This window comes from Erigeron canadensis, chromosome 1 (assembly GCF_010389155.1).
Source record: "Erigeron canadensis isolate Cc75 chromosome 1, C_canadensis_v1, whole genome shotgun sequence".
In the NCBI taxonomy this organism is placed as follows: domain Eukaryota; kingdom Viridiplantae; phylum Streptophyta; class Magnoliopsida; order Asterales; family Asteraceae; genus Erigeron; species Erigeron canadensis.
The window spans coordinates 39,587,222-39,604,258 of record NC_057761.1 but is presented as its reverse complement, the minus strand read 5'-3'; the positions used below and the strand labels follow the sequence as shown (position 1 = coordinate 39,604,258).

At 31.5% G+C, this 17,037-nt stretch overlaps 3 protein-coding genes across 3 annotated transcripts; 1 reads left to right on the top strand and 2 right to left on the bottom strand.

The window, feature by feature from the left end:
- The first annotated feature begins 4,988 nt into the window (after positions 1-4,988).
- LOC122581674 lies at positions 4,989-6,919 on the top strand. Its single transcript, XM_043753926.1, has 5 exons — positions 4,989-5,295; positions 5,407-5,510; positions 5,611-5,782; positions 5,871-5,993; positions 6,081-6,919. Exons 1-5 carry the CDS (start codon positions 5,110-5,112, stop codon positions 6,777-6,779), a joined length of 1,284 nt encoding a protein of 427 aa, XP_043609861.1. The 5' UTR covers positions 4,989-5,109; the 3' UTR covers positions 6,780-6,919.
- A 1,140-nt stretch (positions 6,920-8,059) lies between these two features.
- LOC122585322 (homologous-pairing protein 2 homolog) lies at positions 8,060-10,120 on the bottom strand. The gene is made up of 6 exons (XM_043757450.1): positions 9,951-10,120; positions 9,816-9,841; positions 8,917-9,184; positions 8,749-8,819; positions 8,470-8,658; positions 8,060-8,388 (listed from the first exon to the last, which is right to left on the bottom strand). The coding sequence occupies exons 1-6, from the start codon at positions 9,976-9,978 to the stop codon at positions 8,293-8,295; spliced, it is 678 nt and encodes a 225-aa protein (XP_043613385.1). The 5' UTR covers positions 9,979-10,120; the 3' UTR covers positions 8,060-8,292.
- A 4,462-nt stretch (positions 10,121-14,582) lies between these two features.
- On the bottom strand, positions 14,583-16,489 carry LOC122605700 (30S ribosomal protein 3-1, chloroplastic-like). Its single transcript, XM_043778661.1, has 2 exons — positions 16,166-16,489; positions 14,583-15,011 (listed from the first exon to the last, which is right to left on the bottom strand). The coding sequence occupies exons 1-2, from the start codon at positions 16,412-16,414 to the stop codon at positions 14,739-14,741; spliced, it is 522 nt and encodes a 173-aa protein (XP_043634596.1). The 5' UTR covers positions 16,415-16,489; the 3' UTR covers positions 14,583-14,738.
- Between the last annotated feature and the right edge of the window lie 548 nt (positions 16,490-17,037).

The window sequence follows — 17,037 nt, the reverse complement described above, 5'->3', positions numbered from 1 at the left end:
TCAAAACGCCTTAATATATAGCAGTTGATGATGAAGAACAAAGATACAAGACAACGTTGGGTGTAGAAGTCAATTTGCACTTACAGTCAGATAGGATGAACAACCTGGTACTTATGATTGTGTAAAGTATCCTAAGTTGCTTTATCTATTTCTGGTTATTGAAATCAATATTGGGATTAGATAAACATGAAAATAAAAGGTATAAAATACTCAACTCATTTTCAAAGAGGGTTCTTTATATGAGTGGTCATCTCTTTGATTGATGATGAAAAAGTAAAATGAAAATATATTTGAATTAAACTTTTTAGTCTAAATATATAAAGTAAAAAGGTTAATGTTGTCATTAACCAATAATAAAGTAAGTGATGTCATCATCATTTTGTAAGTTGCAATTAAAAGTTAAATCTTTAATGGTCATTATTTATACATGAAATAATTTAACCTCATTATCTAGATATTGGTACATGGGGAGAAAGTTAAATTGAGAACACTTTTCAAAAAGAACAAAAATAATAATTTTAGAGCACACATTTCTCCTCATAATTAAATTATACGAGTACAATTCTACTTAATTCATTAAAAATTTATATTTCAATAACCATACATCGTTAAACAGAAAAAAATATGGGTAGTCTTAAATTTTTGTCATCTTTCAATAGAAATGCGACTCGATATACTTTTGACAAATTTTTATATTTTATACAGGTATACATCTAATTTATATTCTAAGCTTAAACCTTATATAGTCGTTTTATAGATTTCATTTAGATGCATTACTCTTTGAACAAAGTTTTGTTTAAAATCATTGTTTTTTTATTAAAATTTGTAGCTAATATCATACGTACTCATTGTAACTTCTTGCAAAATTAATAAAATTGTATGCTATTTAATCAATAAGTGGATTATTTATGGTAGTTTAACAAACATATCTTCTTTCTTTATGCATAGAGAGTTTAAAGACTTTAAATCCAAAATAATAAATATATAAATATAATTATAATATATATATGAGATCTCGTAATTTATAAAATAAAGTAAAATAAATAAATAAGAAATATAATATCACAATTTGTAAAAAAGAAAAAGTAAGAGATCGAACAATACAATATCTAATTATGTAATGCAAATAATATTATAAGTATATTAATTTTATAATGGCTTTTAAACATCATATATTGAGTTAAAAGTGCTCGTATCTATACGTTAACTTTTTATATAAAAGTTTAATCATTATTATTTATGGTATATTATAATAATTGATTAGGGTATATTTTGAAAAATCATATAAAGTAAAAGTATTAATATTAAGATGTTGATCATGGGCCGTTACAAGTATTCAGATGGAAAAATCTCAAGGCTCGTCTTTCCAATAGGATCAAACTCAAGACTTTAGATAAAACCAGAAGTGTCTCTGAGGATGATCACCCAAAGAAAAGTTCAAGAGTATATGTGCAAAAATAACTATCGTATCTCCTGCAATCATCTTCTTCCTTTTATTATCGCGAACTAATATGGTATTTTTCCAATAATTTTTTTTTATTAAAATAACTCATAAAAAGGTAACTGTTAAATCCAATTCGACCATTTATTATCATGTTTAAAAAGTTACATATATTTTGTACAAGTTTAAGTGAACGAATAATAATAAAAAAAAATAGACTCTAATTTGGTGAATCTTGTTTTATTTTCACTCCCAACTGTTTTTTAATAACATCTTAAGGGGGCTAGCAATTAAGTGTGCCTCATAGAATGAAGTTCCATATATTATTAACATTTGTTTACACAGGAACACATACTCAGAACTATGAATCACATCGATGATTTTAAACCTAACATAATTCAGATTTTGAACCACATGTCATATCCATTTGTACAATATCAATGCTAAATTAAAGTATCCAGACCACGAAAACCTAACCCACTCCAATTTTGGTACAATGTAAACTTTTGAAGGGTATTTTTGTAATTTGTTCCTACAAAGAATTAATAAATAAAGGATACATACAATCATTGGCTTTGTTGTCATAGGCCTCTTATTTGAAAGTACAACCAAGTTGGAAACATTATTTTTGAGATAAACCCCTCTATTGGTAGAGTAAAAATTTTAAGTTGTTTTTATTTTTAATAGAATAGGGGAAAAAAAGGGGTTGGAAAAGGATTTTTTTTTGTTTGGGTAAATGTACACTACATTGATAATATAATTGTATGTAAAAACGTTATATTTTTTTCAAATTCTTTTATAATAGTAATCACAATAGTTATGCATATTTAGAAGCTAAATTATATATCATTAATTTCGATAATTTATTTTATGTTGTTTAATAGAGCGCAACTTTTCCGTCACCACATGCTCCAAAAAGTTACAGATCAATGTTAAAGGTTGACGTTCCCAGAGTTGTCACTCACCTAAGCTAAACTCGGCCTTCTCAACACTGTCGTTGATAATTTCTAAACCCGACATTATATATATATATTGTAGATATAGATTTTTACGACATTATTAATATTCAATTTTATTTTATTATTGTTTAAAATATAGCTTATTATTTTTATTAATAAAGAATTGATCTATATATTTTATATGAAACATATATTAAATATTTCAAATTAAAATATGTTTTATTTTTTTCATATGATATTAACTATTATTCTATTGGATAAGATCTAAGATAGATAGTATTATTATATTATTAGGATATATATTAGCTATTAATCTATTGAATATTTTATATTAAAATTATTGGGTAAAAAGTATAAATTTGTGATGGAAAATCAAAAAGTGTAAATTAAATATAAAGAGGGATTTTTCTTGTATAGTTATAAAAAGTATAAGTATTAATATTGTCATTTAATAAAGATGAAATAATTAAATTTGATCTAATGGTTCTAAATCAAAGATGGAATCTATCCAAGGGTTCTTGTTTGTTTATGAATGAATTTAACACCTTGTTATATATATATTGGTAGATATATATATATATATATGGGAAAAGTGAGTATGGGGTTGTTCCCCATCTAAGCTTAGATAGGAAACACCTCACATAAAAATATTTTATTATTTGTTTGAATTTAAAACAAATACATGGCCCCCCATGATTTTCATGATTATAAAAACCAAATGTGAGGGGTTCCCTATCTAAGCTTAGATGGGGGACAACCTCATACTCACTTCCCCCTATATATTGATAGATACTATTAATTGCACCACATCTTTTAACATCAATTACTACGAGTATTACATTTACCTCCATAGCCGCCGTCATCACCCGTCACCGCCACAACCTGTAGCCGCCACCCCGCGCCACTATCATCATTGCCGCCGCATTGCGCAGGCATATGTAACAATTTTATGTATGTCACATACTTTCAAAAGTAAATAAAATGTATAGATTCTCGATACCCAAAGAATGCGTAGTTCATATTCGCATATTTGTACAAGTTGATGTTATTTTTATTCTAGATTTGGTTCCATATTAGTTTAGGGCAAGTTTTTTACCTCTTACACTCAAAACAAATTTGATTCTAAACCTTATTTTTAATGCGTTTTTCATTTCAATATATGAACTTATGAAGGAATTATATTGTTATTGTATGTTAGTTCTTATATTTATATTTTTGGAAATTTTACTTGTACCCCATTACTCTCCATGATAAAAACTTCACAAGGCCCTAGCCGGGATTCAAACTCCGAACCCATGCTTCCGCACTAGCAAGGGCGTAGCTACCATAGGGTGGGGAGGGGCGCCCAACCACCCGAATTTTTTTTTACGATGTAGGGGGTATATATGTTTCGTGTAGAAATTTTTTGATATATTCGGTTTCGACCCTCTATTTTAATTGTGAAACTTTTTATATATACCAAGCAATATAATTGATCTATTACATTTTATATAAGCCCATTCAAAATTATTTAACCCAAACTAAAACCCATAACCTAATTACTTACTTAGACCATAACTTCATTGAATCGAACCAAATACCAATCGTTTGTCTCTTTTTTAATGTTTACTTTTGTCTTGGACAAGTGTTTAGTTTTTTAGTGATTGAAACATTTTTTTTATAATAATAGTATTTAATTTTTGACCCGACCCGAATCGAATTACCGAACCGAACATATTATCCGAAAAATAACGTTAGGAAAAAAAAAATTAGATCCCGACCCCTCACTCAAAAATTTCTAGCTTCGCCACTGCGCACTAGTCCCAAATAATTGCCGGTTCATATAGGCCTCATTGCCTCATTGGCTGTTCTTTGATCTGCAGAACTATCCAACCATACCACTAGATAATAATGGATGATAAAACTAAGGTGACAAATATTGAATTTATTATGCCCACGGATCAAACACAACTTCCAGGTGGACCAGGTCTACATTACAATATGACCACATGTAATGTCTTATGCCAAAGTTTGATTTAAAACACAGTCACACGCTTCTTAAAATGCAAATATTACAAATTAGCACCCTTTAGTTTCCTCATGTATGTCTGCCTCTATTGAACATTGGAGAGGTTTGAAACTTGGAGCTATATTGATTATGTGTACAATGAACTTTTATGCATTATTGCATATGCTAGCTTCATCCACACTGGTCTTTAAAAATTTAATAAACTTAAACATATTTTTAGCTATAACAGATGCATTATAATTTACGATACGATAGACGTTACAATTGTTAATTATTATTATGATAATAAACGTTTACCTTCATAATAGAATCACATTTGGTATCATGGTATTAAGATAATGTCATCTTACATTTCGTTTGACAATATTGTCAAGCTTATGTTCATTCCCAAATAGTAGAACACCGGATGTTAGTTTTTTAATGATTCAAACTACAACAATACTATTCATAGTCAAAGGGTCAGATTGTCACACTAATAAACATAAAGGTAACATGTTAATACTCCCTAAATATCGCTTTCTTTGGTCACAATAAAAAGACTCAACTTGGTTTTTTATGTGTTGTCATATATATCCTCAATTTTGTGTATGTCATAACTCATAATAGTCTCAGCCTAACTTTGTTTCAAGCCTTCTATCTTCGCTACGTAAACTGTTGCATAGCATTCATCACAAAAACACCAAGCAAACAAACAAAGAGCCATGGGAAGAAAGCTTGATGCTCTCCTTGGCCGGAAATCGAAGACCTCTAAGCTTAAAAACACCTTAAATCTCGCCATTTCCCACCTCGCTATTCTCAATAACCACCGCCGTGCTAGGTTCACCATAGCGTACTCCGACCTTATTCAACTCCTCCATCTTAATCATCACGAACAAGCCCTCCTTCGGGTACTCTCTTTTTTCATATATATACCAGTACATTACACGTTTTTGTTTTAAACATGTTTAAACTACTCGTTATATCAGCAACAAGTCTTAATGGCATAAATTTTATGACAGGTTGAGCAAGTGATTAAGGACCAGAACATGTTGGATGTGTACGCTATGGTAAATGGCTATTGTCTTCTTCTCATACAAAGGATCAACCTCATAGACCAAGCAAAGTATGCACTTATTTTGTTCTCATCCGCTTCTGGTTTAATTAAAATTAAAACTTTTAACGTTACACGATTTTAGTTAACCATATTTGGCTTCGTTTCTCAGTGATTGCCCAGAAGAACTAAAAGAAGCAGCATCAAGCATATTATACGCTGCTCCAAGATGTGGGGAGTTCCCCGAGCTCCAAGAGATTCGTCGAATATTAACAACTTTATTTGGGAGGGACTTTGCTGATGGTTCTATTGATTTACGAAGCAATTGTGGAGTTAATCAAAAGGTAAGAGATGCATAACGGATGTCATAATTTTAAACAACAAAAATACCTTATGTTATTGTAAAAGCTAAATCATGTTTTATGGTATCAGATAATACAAAAACTGTCACCAAAACAATCGAGTTTGGAGTGCAGACTAAAAACACTAACAGAAATCGCTAAGGAGAATAGTATTGTTCTGCAACTAGAGAAAACTTATCCAGAAATCATAAAGGTTAGAACTTTTCTGATATGATGTTAGAATTTCAATTTAATCTTTGTTTCAAGATACTAAATCATTTTGGTAAATCAACGATTGCAGGAGAAATTGGTCACTGAAAAGAAGCCAAGTCAACTTAAATCAGAAGCAACAGTTCTGCCAAAGAAAATTGAAAAGGTCTTGAGTTTGTCAGAGTCAATGAAAAAGTACATGGATGTTGAAGAAGCGGCACAAGATGCTTTTGAATCAGCAGCATATGCAGCGGCTGCCGCCAGAGCAGCAGTAGAACTCGTCCGCTCAGAATCATTTGATTCTGTTGATCTAGATAGTCCCAATTCTCGGCCCAAAAAGATGCTTAATTCTGAGTCCATGAAGTCAAAACTTCACACGAGTGACTTCGATCGAATTGGGTATGAGAATGGATCCTCAACTCCAAGATACGATTCAGAATCCGAATATGAAGATGAAAGATCAAAATACAACATGAAAGCGGAAGAAATAAATGATTTATATCCAGATAATTATTCGGATGATGAGGATGATAGTATAAAGTCAGTCAACAAGAAGATGGTTTTTGATAAAATGATTAAAAATGAAGAAATGGAGTTTCCAGCTAGAAATGCACATTTCTCATCTTATAAGCAGTTTCCAGCCAGGCATCAAGCTAACCCAAAGTCAGGACTAGATCCAGAAAACCCAGAATCTCATTTTGGTAAAGTGTTGAAAATGCATGGGGTGCAACAACTAGACATAGAAAATAACGTAAATTTTACAAGGCCAAAACGATTGTATGGGCGATAACCAGCTAGCAAATGTATTGTAGTTTTGTATGTGTAGACGTGTAGTCGGCCTTATGCATATTGGTTTCTTTCGTTTTTAGGTTTGTCTATATATTTTGACCATTGTTATAACTAATGAAAGGTACAAGATTTTTGTTTAAATTTCTTTAAATATAACATAATTATTTGTAGAGTATTTAACAGATCTGTCAAAGATGAGACGAGTTGAGTAACTAGTCAAAACATGCTCGAGTTAAAAAGTGAGTCACTTAGGCCGGTTCACTGTGAGTTCATTTATTACAAAGATGTTTTAATAATGATACAGAAACGATAACATTAGAATCACAGAGTGACACAACTTAAGAGGTTGTATGCACTAAGAACAAACCATGGGTGACTTTCAACCCGTTTAGTGTTTGACATAAAATGACCCATTCCCTCTTTTCGCTAATGTTTTATAGTTGACCCATTCGATATTTTTTTAAAAAGAAAACAAGCCACATCAGCTCAACCATAAGTAAGTGCCTAAGAATATTCATCTCTGGTATCTAGTTTTCAGATCTCTATAAGGTTTTTCTTTACAAAGTATAGTTCTTGCAAGTTCCAATAACTGACGTTATATAAATAAGTGATTTCAGTAAATAAAATATATATTTTGGCATATTAATTGCATCATACCCAAAAGCAGAGTCATTGACACACCTGATAAATAAATAAAAACTAGTCCAGCATCAAACCTCGTTAGGTACATCTAAATTGACTGGAGTGTAAGCAGTAGTTCTAAATAAGCTACTTTCTCTGACTTCAACTTTCCATTATACTTAAATAATCGAATTGCATTCGTGACCAAATTAAGTTAGTATTATTAAATTAGAAAACATTTGAATTATCCCTTGCATCTGGTAAGAAAAATTCGATGAATGGGCATCCTTGAAAAGTACATAATACTTATCTAAATTAATTGTTTAATGCAGTGTATGACCCTTGGACAAATAATTGAAATACCTTAACTGGACTGTCAAAAATGTTCTTATAGTGTACATTTGGAAAAACAAAGCTTAATAGGTAGCTAAGAAAGTATGCGCAGACCGCAGTCTAATAAATCTGCTTGACCTGGTCTCATTTAGTCTTCAGATTTCACATGTAACACATTCAACTGAATAACCACTTTTCAGAAGATCAAACATTGTTAGACCAACTCCATTGTTTGATACCAGTCAAACTCACTTCGAGTTTTTTACTAATTTTCCACGAGACTATTATAAAAAATATGTATATGATTCTGTCAACTCTTCCAGAGTCTGTCAAATAATCCAGGGTACCATTTATGTAATATATATCTGATATTGTCAACTCTTTTCTAAGACCAATTTACAAAACAAACAGAAAGGCTAATTGAACATTAAAGTAAAAATTTAACAGTTTCGACTATTATAAGGCTACTAACTTATCAATCTGACTTACCTTAACAAGCATGTAAGTGTCTAATTGCTGACACTTATAACTGAGTCATTCCAGACAAAAGCCACTAGCCTCTAGAGTCTAGGACGCTTCGTTCCATGTGGGACTAAATTAAGATATGTCTGCAAACTCACACCAATATCTTCATCATATTCAACACCAAGTTCTTCCTGCACAAGTAAATCACATTAGAGAATCATCTTTGCAACATCAACCACTGCAAGATTTATTTATTTTATTTAAAAAGTAACCTTGAACTCGTTTGGATTTTTGGGTGAGTTTTCAGTAATAGCATCCCAAACATCTTTGAACATCCTCCTCCGCTTTTTCCAATGATTGATTGCATCTGAAAACGTTTTCTCAACAACTTTTCTTTCTTCAGGGCTTACTAAGGTAATTCCTTCACGTAATTTAGTCAACCTCCCTTCCATTTCTTCAACCTAATACAGATACAAGATGCTCGTTATCAGTACCAACAAATAAGTAAAACATACATTAAGATCAAGAGGTTAATTAGTCATTTTAAGAACCTGCTTTCTTAGCTTTGCATCATTCGATAGTATTTCATCCAGTGTTAAGTTTGACTGCAGAGACTTTATCTCTGCAAACACAAACATTAATTATCTCACATATATCGACGTAAAACCAGAAAACCCATTCAGATAACTAGAATATATAAACGGTTTTGAAAAGAATACCTCCCTCAAGCTGACTGTTTTCCTTTTTCTGTTCATCTACCAGCTCCTGTAACTTGGCGTTTTCTTCCTTCATCTGATTAAGCTCTTCGGTGTTTGGAATCTGAAACTGATCTTGCCTGGCGAGATATATCTTTTGTTTGCCATATTCTTTGAATGTAATCTTTCCACTATCGGCAAGACTATCAAGAGCCTTCTGTATGGCAGTCTTTTTCAGATTGAACTTTTGCAAGAAATCAGCAACAACTTGAGAATTCAGTGGTCTATTTTGCTGCACAAACCAACACCCCGAAAAACAGATTAAATACAGAACAATAGACCTTTTATCCCGTACTCCAAATCCATATCATTTTCAACTAACACAACAGTCCTTTAAAGAATTACTGTTTTGACGTAAATCTTTAATTTCACAGTGACCCATCTCAAAATAGTAAGCCCTTTTAGTACAGTTATTTTTGAATAATGCAGGTCACGATTAATTGAATTTCACTGATTTAAACGTTAAGAAAGTTATCCTACGGATAAAGTCGAATTAATGCAGCAGTAGTTTCCACTATCCAATTTAGCATACGAATGTACGATACGTACACGCTTCAAAAGCTACCAACCAATAGAATAAAAAACACCTAAAAAAAAAACCGAAAACAGCGTTTATGTAGAAGGCTATGTACAAAAAACCAAGCTAATAGGTCAATAAATGCAGCCGACGGCCTTATTTACGAGGATCCGTTGTTTGTTTCGCCGGTTGGGCAACCATATTAATTAATTGTACAACCCAAACACTGTCCCTTCCCTTACTAGAAATGATGATATTCAATAATTAGATCAAAAACAATCTAAATATATCACTAAAATAAATTTTAAAAAAATGGATGAAAATGAGATCGGAAATTGATTGATACCTCGTTGACGAAATTAAGCACGATTCCTGCAAATTAAACACACACACACAAACTGAGTTTAAATATCAGATAAATAGTTATTTCATCGAAATAGTATTTGCATATACAGTTTTTGAGTTGGAATTGAAAGCTAACCTTCGGCGCTATCGGATTTGGGGGCCATTTCTGAGTAGTATCCGAAATCCTATTTGACTTTTCTAGGGTTTAGAAAAGAGAAGCGCGGGTAAAATGTGAGTGTGATATTTTTATTTTTGAAATTTTGGGGCTTTCCTACTTTACAACCTGTTTTGATGATCTAAAATAATACGACCCGATGTAGCGAGATTGAATTGAATATTTTATAATTACTTATATATTAGCAACGAAAAATAGTAGCGGAAGTGACTTATTTCAAATCCCGTATTATTTTTTTTATACTCACGTGATGCGGCAGTGGCGGAGATTGGTGATGGTGGTGACAACAACGATTGGTGATTTAGTGGTGGTGGTAGTAGAGACAAATAGTGTAAGTTATTGGTGTAATTTGATTTTGATGAAATATTGGAACTTAAAATTTTAAAAAACATATATATAAATGACTAAAAGGAAACAACGATTATCGATTCTTAAACAGCCATACTTAATCAGGATTTGATAGATTATCCAACCCCGAGAAATCTTAGTTATTGGTGGGGATTCGGTTCGTTAGTTGTTGCTTGTTTAGTCATTCAGATAGTGACTGACGTTTTTTTAGCTATGCATTACACACCTCATGTGGATCTAGCTTTCAAGAGCGCAGAACACATTATGAGAGATATTGAAGGGGGCTGGTTGCTCCGTTATATGCACGCTAATGGGGCAAGTATTTGATTTATATAATAGTAAGTATAGAATAGATACGGTTTACATTAATAATAGTTGGGGCAAATGAACTATTAAAGCAAAAATATGAATTGGGAAATTCACAAGGGTTCGAATCACACTTTTTATATTTGTATGAGTGAATTATTAGTGTAACACCCCACCATTGGAAACATGAGGTGTCATGAAAAGTACAGCACAACATGGAATTACATAGATAATGCTAAATGAAACAGAATATAGTAAATATATTCCTAAAAACATGAGTTCAAAGTCAAAACAATGCTAAAATAGCTTATTACCACCAAGTCCATAAAGAAATAATCCAAGGCATGTAGCCTTAAAGTCTGACAATAAATAAAGGAGCACTAATCTCTGAAGTTCAAGCCTAGCATAGCAGTTTTTATCCCTGATTAGCTTGAGTACCTGAAACGTATACTAAAACGTGTCAACACAAAGGTTGGTGAGTTCGTAGGTTTTATGTAAAAAGTCTAGTCAAAGAATATAAGTCTTTTGTCGATTCTTTTAAGTCTAAACAAGTAATAGTTCAATATATATATAACGAGCAGAGTTACGCCATAATCCAAGTACTCAAAGTGTGGCCTTACGGTACCTGCCTTAGATAATGATATGTGGCCTTATAGTTCAACAACTTGCCTTGGTAGCCTTACAGTTAAACAACTTGCCTTAATATAAGTCTCCAATGCACACAATAAGTACGTCTCAATAAGCACAGTCATTAAGCACATAATCACACATACAACAAAAACAAGCACGTCACATGGCATCAATAACTCTATAAGAACCAACTCTATATTGAACATAAATAAATATCGACAAACTGTTTTAAAAAGTAGCAGTATACTTTCCACCCCAAAGCACGTAAAAAGAGGGGCTACGAAACTCACATGAAAGCAGCACAAGCACTAATATCCTATATCAACGAACAGGAACACGAACTGTCAGAAACACTGAAATAAGCTCACTATCTGTCCAAAAGTCCTACATTGTCCACAAGTCACCCGGTAAGTACTTGGATTTAATTGTACTCGTGTATGTCCAATACTAGTGTCTTAAGAAATGCCATTATGTCTCGTCAATGTCTTAGTATATATAATAGTCTTGTTGTCCTTATAAATTGTCCAATAATAATGTCACGTCTTATGTTTATATCTCGTCAAGTATTCATATGGAACGTCACGATATAATTTGTCAAGTTCGGAAGGTCGTATGATTTGTATTGTATTTATAAAGTCCTTGTATAATTATAAATATATATATATGTCCATATCAATCTAATACTCTCTATATATCTAATTAAATTAGTTTATATACCTATATATATCCATAATAATTTTATTATTATGAAAATTAGGATTAAATTTTAAAACATGAGTCAAATTAAGTTAAATATCTAATTTTAACTTTATTTAAAAATTTAATTTTGTCTAAAATACCAAAATAATATCCAATTTAAACAAAAACTCAAATCTGCCTTTGACCAAGGTTTGACCGGCGCTGACCAACAGTTTGACCGAGTTGATCGAACCAAAAGGCAAGATTCCGATTACAAGGATGAACCATAACCGATTTTTAAGAACAAAAATTACTAGAGCAACCCGGATCTATAGTAGATCTAGCCAAGAACAACCCGAAAAGTATATTTATAGCCACGATTTTATCAACTTTTTGGTTTATACACATGAACAAATACCGAAATCATAATACAAACATCAAACCAAATCAACAACAATAGTTTTCGGACCAAGAGATTTCGGATCCAAGTGTTTTCGGGTATAAGTTTCGGGATCTATAACTATACATCTCGAATTTCAATGGTTTTCGGGTATAGTTCTCGGTTTTGAAAGATTTGGATCCATATATGCTCATATACATACCCAAAACCGAAATTTATACATATATTTGTAAGGATTTCGGATCTAAATATATATATATATACAATATTCTGATTTATATCTATATATAAATATAAGATTTCCGGGTATGTTTATACCACCGAATCTATATATACATATATATATAGTATGAAAAATTTCGGATCCATATCTATATTTTCTTATAGAAAAGTCGATTTATACATAATCAAAGATGAAGTTTTCATATATATATATATATATATATATATAGCCGTGATGTATATAGATGTATATACGAAAAATCTTAATTTTTTTGATGAAGAACAAACGAATCAAGCATTGATTTATGCCATTCTTACCACAATCTAAACGAAAATAGAAGGAGATGATGAAGATCGATGATGTTTGACCTTTTTAAAATCTCATTTGACTCGACAATTCAAGAAGATTCATGCCCCGTAAATTTATTTTGTCGTCATATTTAAACGTAACTTTTTAATATCTTTCTAACGGATATAAACATGTCTAATTTTACTTATTAAATCTCTAATTGATTTAATTTTAAGTATTTTACTAAATTTGGCATTTCCACAAGACAACTAGTATTCCTCCTGTTCTCGAGTCCACGTATAATTTTTCTAAAGTCTAGATGCTCATAAATCCCGAATCAAACATAAATTCATTTATTTCATGATAAAGTCTTAAAGGCTAATGACGTACATAAACCAAACGAACTAAAATGACCGGAAAGTGTTTCGGGAAGTACGCTCAGATGACGGTTGTCACAGCTAGGGGGTGTTTTTTATAGTCATGACTTTCATCTCAGACATGCGTAGTACAAGTTCCGCATACTGTCCAATTGGATGTCACTGTGATGTTTCAAATGCTAACTACTAGTAATTAGTGACTTGTTAAAAAAATAAAATGGATGAGAAAATGGTTATAGTTATTTGGGGTATTCAGTGTCCATTTTTGAAACTTTTTCTAGCTATCATATCAATTGGGATTTAAATTTAAGACATTTTGTAAAGAAGTTCAGAACATTTTGTACCGTACCAATTGAGTTTATATAGTTAGACACTTAGATTAACGTACATATATTTATAAGGGAATACTATTAGTACCACAACTATTAACATATCTACCACAATCATGTTATACTGGGTTGTATAACGTGAAATAAAAGATTTTTTTATGATAAAGTAATCAAAAAAATTGATACAATTATCACTTCCCTATTTATAAAGGCTTAAAAGTAGTTTAACAACCCATGGAAGGCTATTTTGGTAACAACTAAACTTCACATTTACAAATTACTGTAGTATAATATGTTGGTTCTTTTGAAATGTTAGTAGCGTGGTTCAAAAACATCAATGTCATATTTAGTGCAAAACCTAACAAGTTTCTATGTTGTCATTCTAATACTAATGGGATTACAAGACAAGTTAGTGAACACAAAGTGCATTAAGTACGTAGCGTGTTATTTGTATACGAATCTACAATGGGTAAAAAGTTTTTGTGATGTATTTACAAAAAAGAAAATAAAATAAAAAAGTGTTTATTATAAGGTTTATAAAGTGACGAAAGAACCGATTTTCTTATTTCGTGAATCGCGACTACATATTCTTTTCTGGCAAAATGAGTATGAGCCCAACAACAAACCATTCTACTTATCATGATTATAACTTGGATGGGAATATTATTGGTAGGTGATATTTTATTCAAACTAGATCACTGCTGAAATATTATCGTGTCACCATTGGAACCACCCGATCATATTCTCACTTGGTAATAATACACAATCACATACATTAATTTTGGAAGAAACTCAATAAATTTGAAAAGAAAAAGGAAAGATTTGAACCAAGACCTTATAGTTCTTATGTCGTATTTCACCACCAAGATACCACTAGCTTATTAAGCCATTGACAAGTTATTGGTAGGTGATATTGAAACAAAAAATGCAATCACCTAAGCAAGTGATTCCAATGCCCCGTAAACACCATCATTAACATAACACAAGACTAAATGTTATGAACTATGGCGATCATAAACAACTCTAATCTTTTTATTAATATACTTTCATATAACACAAAGGTACTCGCACAAAACAATCTTTTTTTAAAAGGTTGTGAAAACTTTGCAATGAAAAACTCGATATAGCTAAATAAGAAATCAAAACATAAAGTTGGGAGTTACAAAATGTTTAAGAAGTCAAATTGCCACCACTTTGTTGCCAAAGATTGATGATATCAGTGGCTTGATTGAGAAGGATGATCATCTTTTTTTGAGAGATCCAAGGCTTGCTTTCCAAAGTGGTCTTAAGTTCTTCCCAAGCATCTTTCCTTGGCCAAAAGAAGTAAGGACTCAAAGGTACGGTTCCGTGTCCTGGTATCACTTGGTCTAGCCCAAGACCTATGTTCTTCTCCATCCATATGAACTTCAGCACCAGCCTCGGCTTTTGTATTGTCTTCTTTCCCTATTGTTGCGCCATTTTAACTCGTTTCAATATAACAATATACGGAACATATAGGTTGATGACTCATCGCTAACAATCAAGTTATACATAACACATGTACTACTTACAAAGAGGCGACTAATCCCATAAGTCAACCTTAACCTTATACATGCCATTGTTACCTTGTACGCCGAAAATATCTATTTCTAATACTAGAATGCTCATGAGTTCATTATCGACTTATCCTTACTATCAAACAAAATACTGTAATCCCTAACATTAGTAACATATACCATAAATAATTAGTAGTTGGGACAATTAACATAGTATTCCATCACAAGATATTGTCTCAAATTGATCTTGTATGTTTCTGGACTTATTATTAAAACTTTTATTAACATTAAAGTTTTTACAATTAACGAGCATTGTACCCGCGCAAATGCGGCAGCGATGACATAAGTTGTGATATGTTGGCGCCGACGGATATTTGATTTTTAGGGATAGTGAATATCTTTTAAAAAAGGGAAATGATTAATCCTCCTAATAGATTAGCCTAGAGATCCTCCTAATTTTTAGATGAGGACATGTGGAAAAATCAGGGGGTGAGATTAGGAAAGAGAATTTGTGGTATCCACATGTCACAAGCTAAAGTTATTAGGAGGATTTTTAGGCTAGTTTTTTAGGAGGATAAATCATTTTCCTTTAAAAAACTATGAAATGATTGTGTAAGTAAATTACTTAAGGGTAAAATAGTAATTTTGCATGTCCTAAAATTGTAAACTTTTCAAGATAGAGGCATAATTTTTATGGGGAAATGATAGGTAAAGCATGCAGTACCTAACTTATATAAAACAGGGGATTATGTATAATTCAGTGGAGGTTATGGAAAATTCAGGGGCTATATATATTTATCAAATTCAAAGGTTTAATTTGTAACTTTTTTTTAAAGCGGCAGTACCTCATCTAAGTCTTCCCAATTTTTAATTAGTAGTATAGATTTATTTGAGCATATTATAAATTTTGATTTACCAAACTAAATTACAGCTTAACCTACTCTGCCTTAAAAAATCTCAAACATATAACGAGGCATTAATTAAGAAATGGACCACATTTTCTTGGAGCAACACACACTATACATCTAACATATATATGTATAGAGATATAAAGAAAAGAACCTCATTTTCTTGAGCAGGGACAACGGGTGCTTCGGTTTCTTCAACAATTGGTTCAGCCAAATCTGCTGACACAGATAGTTTGTGAAATCTTTGAGCTACTCTGGACTTATGGCTGAAGAAATATGATGATGAAGGGTGATGAAGCTTGAATAAACATGGGACTTTTAGGAAGCCATTATTATTATTAGCATTGAGACTTTGAGAAGATAAAGGTTTGATCCCTTGATGAATAGACATTGACAACATCATCTCTTTTTTTTCTTTTTCTTTTTTTTTAGAAAATAAAGAAAAAGGAGGAGTTTGGAGAAAAGTGCATTCAATGAATGTATGTGAGGATAGACAGAGTCACAGAGCATTAGATTGTTTGGATAAGGAGGATCATGCTTGCTAGCCATACAAAAGACAACTTTGGGCTAGAAAGGCCCATTCCATATTTTGTTCACAGTCTAGCCCAACTTAAACAGTGATGCAAACGAAAAAATGTTTAATTTAGACTTGATGTGCCTAATAAGTAATTGAATATAACCAAATTAATTATAAAGATTAAAAAAACATATATGTAATCCAAAATAATTGTATGAGTTATGCATAACTCAAACATATTTTGAAAGTCTATCTGTCTATCACTAAATTCAAATAAATCAACTCACACATAAACATTAAGAGTTGTATTTCAGGAGTTTAAACTAAGATTGATATAACTGTGAGGTTTTTTTAATCACTATGTTAAAATAATGTAGTATACAAAAGATTAAATGTGAGAATTAATTAAATTGAAAAAGTTATTAAAATTTTTAAATTAGAATTGATCATTTGATTTTTTTCATATACAATTGATATACCTAAACAAATTCGTTTATATATCTTTATCT

Bases quoted from the DNA above. Each gene is read 5' to 3' on its own strand.
- LOC122585322 (XM_043757450.1), bottom strand. From the start codon at position 9,978: ATGGCCCCCAAATCCGATAGCGCCGAAG. The intron at 8,820-8,916 runs GTATTCTTTTCA...TTGTGTTTGCAG, and splicing joins AAACAGTCAGCTTGAGGGAG to AGATAAAGTCTCTGCAGTCA. The intron at 8,389-8,469 runs GTTACTTTTTAA...TTACTTGTGCAG, and splicing joins AAAATCCAAACGAGTTCAAG to GAAGAACTTGGTGTTGAATA.
- LOC122605700 (XM_043778661.1), bottom strand. From the start codon at position 16,414: ATGATGTTGTCAATGTCTATTCATCAAGGGATCAAACCTTTATCTTCT. The intron at 15,012-16,165 runs GTTCTTTTCTTT...GCGCAACAATAG, and splicing joins TCCCTGCTCAAGAAAATGAG to GGAAAGAAGACAATACAAAA.
- LOC122581674 (XM_043753926.1), top strand. From the start codon at position 5,110: ATGGGAAGAAAGCTTGATGCTCTCCTTGGCCGGAAATCGAAGACCTCT. The intron at 5,296-5,406 runs GTACTCTCTTTT...ATTTTATGACAG, and splicing joins ACGAACAAGCCCTCCTTCGG to GTTGAGCAAGTGATTAAGGA. The intron at 5,994-6,080 runs GTTAGAACTTTT...CAACGATTGCAG, and splicing joins CTTATCCAGAAATCATAAAG to GAGAAATTGGTCACTGAAAA.